Source organism: Pieris brassicae, chromosome 4, assembly GCF_905147105.1.
Source record: "Pieris brassicae chromosome 4, ilPieBrab1.1, whole genome shotgun sequence".
Lineage (NCBI taxonomy): Eukaryota > Metazoa > Arthropoda > Insecta > Lepidoptera > Pieridae > Pieris > Pieris brassicae.
Window position 1 is genome coordinate 13,486,096 of NC_059668.1, and position 9,145 is coordinate 13,495,240.

Sequence of the window (9,145 nt, forward strand, 5' to 3'; positions counted from 1 at the left end):
CATTATGGCTTAGTTGGTAGACGGTTTGATTCCAGGCAAAACAATTGTATACAGTTGAATACATATTTACAAGTTAGACTAGTGATTCTTACATATCCTGCTCTTGAAGACAACATCGTGAAAGACAGTCAAAATAATTTTCTGAAAGAACCAAAAATAGACAACGGCTATCGGGAGAAAATAACCTACTTGTAAATCAAATACGATTTGATAAATTATAAAATTTGAAACAATTATTGGGTAAGAAACTTTTTAGAATCTTATAAGAAAACTCAACTAGTTTATTTATTTTATTTTACAGTAGTGATAGATACTATGTGCAAAAAGACTTATATAGTACATTGAAGAGTTACCAAATAATCAATGTCGAGAGAATAAAAACTTCATCTAGGTTAAGTTAGGTTAGGTTAATTATTTATTAACGAAAAATTTCCGAAGACGTTAAACATATTGAAAATTTATTCCTCAAAAAAATAATATCTAACGTGTTTAGTACATGGATCGAAATATTCGTTATGCGGTAAGTCGAGAGCCGACAATGCCGCACCAAAATAATGCTTGGTGAAATGCAAAGCATCGTGAGGGCGTAGCAACAGTAATGTCTGAAGATAGTCACGAATGGTTCCAGCCAGTTCGCCGTTCTCAGTCACGTACCGGCCGCCTTGTGATGAGCGGGTACTCTGCGAAATTAGAACCCATGGGATTAGAAGCCTCCTATATTTTACTAATAACGTATTAGAGGATGAATTCCCATTTAAGGGTAGTTTCGTATCGATTGAGCTTTCTACAAGTATAAGACATTTAGAAATAAAACTTAAATCAATGTTAAGAAAAACACTTTTTGAACGGATTGATTGATTTTCAGCGTGCGTGGTCACGGTGACCAAGCCACGGTGAAAAGAACGCGAAACGTCGAAAAAAAATTAAAATTAAAAATTATGTAAATAATTGTAAGTTTTTAAAAATAATACATATCTTCCATCCGTTCAAAAAGTGTTTTTCTTAATGTGTAAAAGCTATGTTAACAAAAGTAAATATTAAATCAATTTTGTTTAAATAAAAGGGTTCATTATACAATTCTTAAGTCCATTTTCCTGTGTTTTTTAAACTCAGCGGTGGCTCTCAAATAAACAATTATTAAGGAGGTGGGAATTAAACTACAACTTTTTTTCTATTAAAGGCCAAAAAGTAAGAACGGGTAGATAAATAATTTTAAAAAATATCAGTGGTGCTACAAGCTTTTTAGGTCTGGGCCTCAGATTTCTGTATCTGATCATAGGCAAGTAGGTGATCAGCCTCCTGTAAGGCAAGCTGGTTTCTTCACGATGTTTTCGTCGCCGTACGAGCTTTATAATTAATAAGTAAATAGTTTTTTTTTATAATTTTCAGACAAGTTAACTGAAGTTTAGTAGTCAAGTTTAAATATTATAAAAACCTTAAAGTCCAGGTAATCCGAAAATAACTGTAGGTCCTCCCTCCACTTTTCCCGCGTTGGGGCATGGGGCTCTATTTCATCCTTTTCGGGGACGACACGTAATAATGGGTTTAAGTGGATAATGTAACTATTGTCTGCCCACTCGTGGCTTACAAGGTAACCTGCGAAATGCAGTCATTTTAAACTTCAGTAACGGGTATTAATTTCATTTCTCTTTAAGAATAAGATTTCCGAGTCAATACCGCTAAGTATTTTCATATGTCAAAGGGAGCGTTCAAGTTCAATAGTAAAACGTTTCGTGACCACCGCCAGTGACTCTTTTACCTAAAACATACCATTATGTGGTGTAAAGTACTGGAAAGTGGAAAATATCAATCCCTACCCCGCATCGTAACGTTTTACAAGAGGAACCCCCCTCCCCCCCAATTTGTTTCGTAATTTTTGAACGCTCCCAAATGTGCTTTTGACATGCGTTATACTCTAATACTCGTCTATATAATACGCTAATACTCGTCTTTTAATAGTGCTGTAGTATTCTCATAAATTGAAAAATAATGTTAACTGAAACATATGTGCTTGAATTAAAGAGATTACAAGTCTAATATGGTTCAAATACTATGCGTAAATAATGGCCCTGATCATAAAATTATATGCGCGCCATCTAGGCAGAGAGCAAGGAACTTTCAACAAACTAAGATATTCCTTATTGCAGTGCGACTTTGGGCTAACATTAAATATATATATATATATATATATATATATATATATATATTATATAAATATTACCATACAGCTTTTGCATAGTTAATAATTATTGGGCCTCAGTTTAATTATATTAAAAATAAATTCAGTTTCCTAGTATAAAAAGCCTTTTATCATTTATTTTCTAATAGGCAAGTAATACCATTCTTCTGCCCAAATTTCCTCACGATGATTTCCTTCACTGTCAAATAATAATAATCATCTTTATTTCTTCTCTCACATATACATACATAGAAGGTTATCATGATTAAACTAAGATGATAACATTTGGAAGTGTATGTGAGAGACTGGTCTCTGTAACAGGAGACCTGAGTGACAGATAGCCAGCCTCTCCACCACCGGACCGGAACACGTACAATCATTGTCATAAGATACAAATCTTATGACAATGACCTTCTATTGTTAGAAGAAAATAAGCAAGCGCTAAAGGAAAACAAGGGAAACGGAGTCGTAAAAATAAATTTGGTGTGTTTGTGTCTGTGTGTGTGTGCGCGTGTGTGTGTGCGTGTGTGCGCGTGCGTGTGTGTGAATGTGTGGTCGAGTGGGTGTGTTACAGAGTAACAGTTATTAAATCTTCTGTTTCATCATAACTCAACGTCTTCAGCCAATTAGTAACCATTTTTTACATTCATATTTCGATAGTGGGTAAATGTTAATTTTTTCATTTAATTTATTATACAGGTAACAGCCTAGGAAACCAAAGAATCTTTTCGAGAAAGAAGTTGTCCATCGTGTAATACGACAGCAAACTTTATGTTTAATCCGCTTGTTTATATTTAATTCGGGATCGTAACTAGTTTTATAATGTTGTTTTAAAACTGTGTTGAGAATAAATAATTGACGAATTGCTAACACATCGGCTAGGGCATAAAGCTCTTTAGTGGGAAAAAGAAACGGTAAGGAATGACTTACTTTTAACACTGCTCGTTGGGCTCTTTCAAGTTTTAGTAGATTGGTTTTGAAAGTACCTCCCCACACAGGGATACAATAGCTTAAAATTGTCTGACATAAAGCCTGATATACTACTTTTACAATTCTATTGTCTGCTATAAGTCTTAAAGTTTTAAAGATGTAAATGAGTTTACGAGTTCTGCATGAGAGAAGATCCACGTGAGAATTTAAATTCAAGTTACTATCGATAACTACACCTAAATACTTAACACTATAGGCAATGGAAATGCTTTTGCAATGGCAGAGTTGATTTGAAGAGCAAGTATGGGCTGTGATAGAAAAATAATCATGAATGTGTGAGGGAATGTTTTTAATAGAGAAGGGCATAAATTTTGTTTTATCAACATTAAGCGTAAGGCCGTTGCCTCTCAACCATTCATTAACAAGGCCAAAACCAAACTGAGCAGAATTATACACCTCATTCCAATTATTGCCAGAGAAGACAAGGGCATTGTCATCTGCAAAAGATGAAAAACTCTATTGGTGGAGAGTGTTCGAAGTTAAAATCTCAGCGTAAGAGTTGCACGCCGATCTAGGCCAGCACTGCTCGCTTTCTGTCATATCGAATTTCTACTAAATATACCTTTAAGAGTAAGAACAATCAGTGTTTGATGAATAAATCCAGATGGTTCTATTATATGCCGTTCCACTTTGACCACAAATAACGGCTTCCCATTAACAATAGCTTGACTAGTACCTGGACATACCTGAAACACACCTCTCACTATATTCAGCAGTTTTAGTCTGATGCATAAGAGATCCAGGGGTAATATGGACATGATCTCCTAGGACCTTGACCGTGCATCGATTTATCACAATTTTAATGAAATAGACTTACTCGTAATTAAAAAAATTAACGCCCATGGCTGCCTAAATATTAAAAAAAGCCTATTAAAGGTAAAATTTAATATATCTTAGTTCTGTACTGTAGTTTGATTTCATCGGAGTGTCTGTGAAATTTAAACATGATGTTTGTTTACGTGTTTACAGGTTTGGTATGTCATAGAGATGATTTTTTAAGTCCAATACTTTGAATAGTCACTCACTTGTAGACATATATGTATAGATTCTAGTCACTGATAAATATTTTGAAGTGTTTTTTAAAAACTTAAACGTAGACGTTAAAAGTCTCTAAAAAGTCTACAAGAGCTTTACACTCTTTTGAATGCTTCTTATAAATTAAAAAAAAATTAAGCTCCTATCTTGTACCTAATCAGCATTGTTAAGTGAATAAGTATTTTAATTAAGAAATTACTAGTAATAACTAAAATAGAAAGTGTAATTTATTTTTTGTAAAATTGATGTTCAATTAGAAATAAATAGATTGTAACTTATACTATAGAAAATGATAAATGATGTAGCGTACTTTAATAAATTAAGACCACAAAAAAATGTGATTAAAGAAAATGCATCAACGATACATTAGGGACTTTTTTGAACATTAACTAAGTAGGCGGTAAATTAATCCATTCTCAATATGTCTATCAAATATAGCTTACGTATAAACTTTCGCATATAACGCCATCAATGAGAACAGTGTCAGTCTTTATAGTGCCCTTGTGTCGGCTTATCCCCAAATATCGTAGCAGAACAATGTTAGCCCCTTCTAGTAAAAAATTGCGGGCATCTTCGAACGAATGGTAAATGCGCCTTACAAAATGGCGCTCACCACAAATACGGGTCACTTTATTGTAATAGCCGTTCTCACAAATTGTCATATAACTTCGACGCTCCTTCGTTGCGTCTTTCTTTGTAATTTGTCTGAAATGGATCATCTTTATTATTTCAATATTTCAGGATCACCTGCCAAGACTATTGGCGAGGTAATTGAATTTCACGGTAGAAATGGAACAAGGAAAAAAATATTATAATAATTTACTGACAGTTCAACAGTTTGTAGCGTAAGATTTCTGAATCTGTTTAAATGATATTTTACAATAAATATATTTATTTATTCATAAAAATATCATACACTATCCTTACAGTACTAAACCAATACTATAATATCGGAAAAAATAAAACATTTACATTTAAGAAAACACTTTTTAAACGGATTGAAGCTATGTATTATAAACTTATAATTATTTAAATTTAGAACTATGTAAATAATTATAAGTTTTCTTAATGTGTAAAATCTATGTCAACAAAAGACCATATATTCACATTTTGTATTTAATATTGAATACATACGACACAAAATCGCTACTGTGAACTCACTCCTATATAATATATTTGATGTCGAAAGTGTTGGAAGACAGAATTCAATAGGCTACAACGTCTTTACTAACAGGGATATGTGCAACAGACGGTTCTAGGCCTTGTATAGCAAACAAACTTGGCCTTCACCGTCCCACATTTCCCCTTAATACAAAGAGTGCGTCTTGGAATAAATATAATTTAAAGTGAGAATTATGTATGAAGAATAAAATAAAAAAACAATTTCAATGATTGAAGGGTTGAATAATTTTATATCAAATAAATATCGCACGCCCACGATTGGAATTAACATCAATAAACACACTGCTTGCTTTAAAATATTTTTAGGTATTAATTTTATTTTATGATTTTCGATTATAAGTTGAATATGTATGCGGTGTAGCTTTCCAGGCATCAAGGTAATGGTCGAGCCTACTCCTTAGTGGTTTTATATACGAAAAAAACAAATGAAGGTAATATATTTTTGAAAACATACTATATGTAGCACGATGTAAAATTGTTACGACTCCTACTCATTCTATTTAATGACCTTCCTAGAAGTTATAGATCACTGCCGTGTAATGATTTCAAGGGGAAGTTGATTAAATGTTTAAAGGCTCCTTTATGAAAAGGAAGATGTCTTATGTGGGAGACCATTTAGATCATAAGTTGGGACAAAAATTATAAAAAACTTAACTGTTCTTATTATTAATACGTCACGATAATTAATATGACATCTGCATATCAATTGTTACACGACTGATAATGCGGGATTTTTTATTAATTAAACTGAATGTACTTTCTTTGCAAATAAATTATTTATTTATGAAAGTTTGTTAAACAAATGTTGACTTAATTGACGTTAATGATATGCCCAAAGAAATTACAAATGAGAAAGCAACATTTGTTCTAATGAAAATAAAGTAGATTTAGTGGATCATATATAAAATATATATGAAAATTGGTGACACGGAAGCATCGTAAACATATTATTTCCCAACTTACTCGCTCCTACTTTCCTCCATTGTATGTAAATTGCAATCTAAAATACTGACAAGCTTTGACCCAGTTTTAGCTCCGTCTTTTGATGAATGAGAAACAACTTGAACCAAAAATTTCGCCTCATCCTCACCCAAAGTTTCCACACTAATACTTATTCCTGAAAATCAAAACGTGGTACAATATATATGTTCTTTATAATGGACAAACTTCTCATAGAACAGGGTCCAATTGGGCAAGAAGGTTTGTCCGATGTTAAGGTTAAGTTCTTGAAGGAACCTAGGACGTATTGGTTCTGAAATACCTTCATTTGAGATGAGATACTTACCCCCAACAGCGCTGCAGCAATCCAATGATGGTTTACGTATTTTTTTTACATATGCGGGTGCTTTAATTTCATGAACAGGACAGGGTCCAGCATCATCAACTTTTTCCTCGTGAAGACCTAAAATCTTAATTTTCTCTCTTTCTTCCTCCTTGTACGATATTTTATCATGTCTCCCATACCCGTAATCAAAATATGTATGTTTGGGGTCGACGTCGTGACACCAACGGTAGCCATGTTTACCAGCCCTTGTTCTTTTTAACTTTCTTTGGACTGGCTTTTTGCGTGGACACGTACAAACAAGACCCTCCGCTATTTTCGTGTTATTATCTGGACATGTACATATCCCTTCCTCTTTCGGTGGTGCTGTATCACAAATGCAAGGGTCGGTGCATTCACAACTTTTATAACATCTACAATTTTTTGGATCTCCACAAGTGCAAATTTGTGGTTTTGGAAAGCACTTGCACATTTCAGGGGATTCCGCAAAACAAGTGCATAGTGGAACTACAGGACAGTTGCAGATAGATTTACTATCGTCATCCTTACAAGGAGGTTCTTCTTCTTCGACTTTCTCGCAGACGCAAGTAGGTTGCACTCCACATAAACATAAGTCTTGTTCACAACTGCATTCCCTGCCTTTCTTGCAAAAACATATCGGCTTCACCACTTTATCTGGCTTCTGACAGATACATGGTTCCTCTTCAGTTTCTTCTGGCATTTCAATAACAGTTTTAATTTCTAGGACAGTTTTAATTTCTTCCTCAGCTATGTCCTCGCCACACTCTTCGCCCTTTTCTTCATGATTTTCCATAGAAAGGAAGTGGGGTTTGTGTTTACATGTACATACGGGACATGGGAACATGCCTGGTTTGCAAATACAAGGCTTATCAACGTGTGCACAGGTGCAAACAGGTCTTGGTTTAGAATCAGGATGACATACACAAACGTTACTAGGTTTACAGGTGCATACCACTTGTGGTTTGCCATCGTCGCATATGCAGATATTCTGTAAATTCTGGCATTTACACTCCGCTTTAGTTTTTGCTCCACATCTACATGGCACTTTAGTATGGCAGGGGCAATTTCCTTGCTTATCTATGTCACAGGTACAAAACACTTTATTTAGCGTAGCTGGATTGACTTTAGGCAGACCATTCTCAATAATTATACTGGTTACGCTATCTTGTTCGGGGAGTGGCTTAGAGCAATCAGGAAAGAAGAAGAAATGAAAATCTTTCTCAGTATCATCTGGCTCTTTTTCAGCTGGTGACTCTGGCTCGACTTCTTTTCGTTCTCTAATGAAACTGGATGGCTTGACTACGGTTAAGTCGCTATCTGATGACTCTTCACATGTCCATTCGGAAGCAGAAGCTTCATCCCGAACGTCACCTTCGCAATGTCCGCAGCTGATTACTAACGTTTCAGTGAAACATAATTGTTTCCTTGTTGCGTCATCTGAAATAGAATTGTAGTAGAGAATAATAATTTGTTCATTTTGAATTAAAATTACCTTTCATTTTTCTGAAGTAGTTTCAGAGTTATAGAATATATTGCAAATTTGTAACAGATAAAAACTTTAAGCATAACTCACCGATTTCAAAAAATAACTGTTTTGACAAATCTAGTAAAGAAATATGAGAATTGGTCATTTTTATTATTTTACATTTTAACGAGTAAAATATTTTATAAAATATGTTTTCTTTACTTGTTTATTTCTTTAGGCAGTATAATTGTCATTTTTATATTTTTTTTAACTAACCAGCATTTTAAATTATACATAAAAATGATAACTTCATTATTATAATAATTTTATTCGAAACGCAAACGTACATTATTTAGAATGTTCTTAATCTTTACAGTTATAATTAATAGAAAATTTACAAAAAAAGTTTGCTCCCTGTGGTACCTTTAACACTAACAGCATTTCCTCGCTGTATTGAGATACTTATTCGTTGAGCGAGGAAAGGGCCTGTACACTTGAACCCACGGCTCAAGACTCTACCCCAAAGGGAAAAAAATCGAAGTTGGAGGAAAACTTGAGAAGAGAAAGAATATTTGATTATCAGACTGTTGTGTACAAGTCCGAGAGAGTTGAGACGCCCGACCCAACCTCCTAGGGATTAATTTATTTGTGTGTTAGAATTAAATGTAATGTAATTATATTGTATCATATAAATATATAAGATAACAAACAATAAACATACAACATTTCAATAAATTATTCGAAATTGAAAAAAATACCAAAGGATCAAAGTATAATAATTAATTAATGGCGGGATTTTTTGAAAAATTATACAGATAAAACATTATTATGATAATACCAGACGCTAAGTAGCAATTTAATAGATTACATGGGACACATCATCCAAATTTCATAACGTAGCCCTGTAATAATCACATTATTATTTATTTTTCGGAAGTAGAACTGCACACTTGCATAACTTTTTTTTAACTGAACGGGGCTTAGTGAAAAT

General features: G+C 33.7%; 1 protein-coding gene across 1 annotated transcript; it reads right to left on the minus strand.

The window, feature by feature from the left end:
- Window positions 1–388: 388 nt before the first annotated feature.
- LOC123708974 lies at window positions 389–8,403 on the minus strand. Its single transcript, XM_045660035.1, has 7 exons — window positions 8,263–8,403; window positions 6,672–8,126; window positions 6,350–6,503; window positions 4,648–4,909; window positions 3,732–3,855; window positions 1,436–1,596; window positions 389–680 (listed from the first exon to the last, which is right to left on the minus strand). Exons 1-7 carry the CDS (start codon window positions 8,318–8,320, stop codon window positions 459–461), a joined length of 2,436 nt encoding a protein of 811 aa, XP_045515991.1. The 5' UTR covers window positions 8,321–8,403; the 3' UTR covers window positions 389–458.
- Window positions 8,404–9,145: the final 742 nt, after the last annotated feature.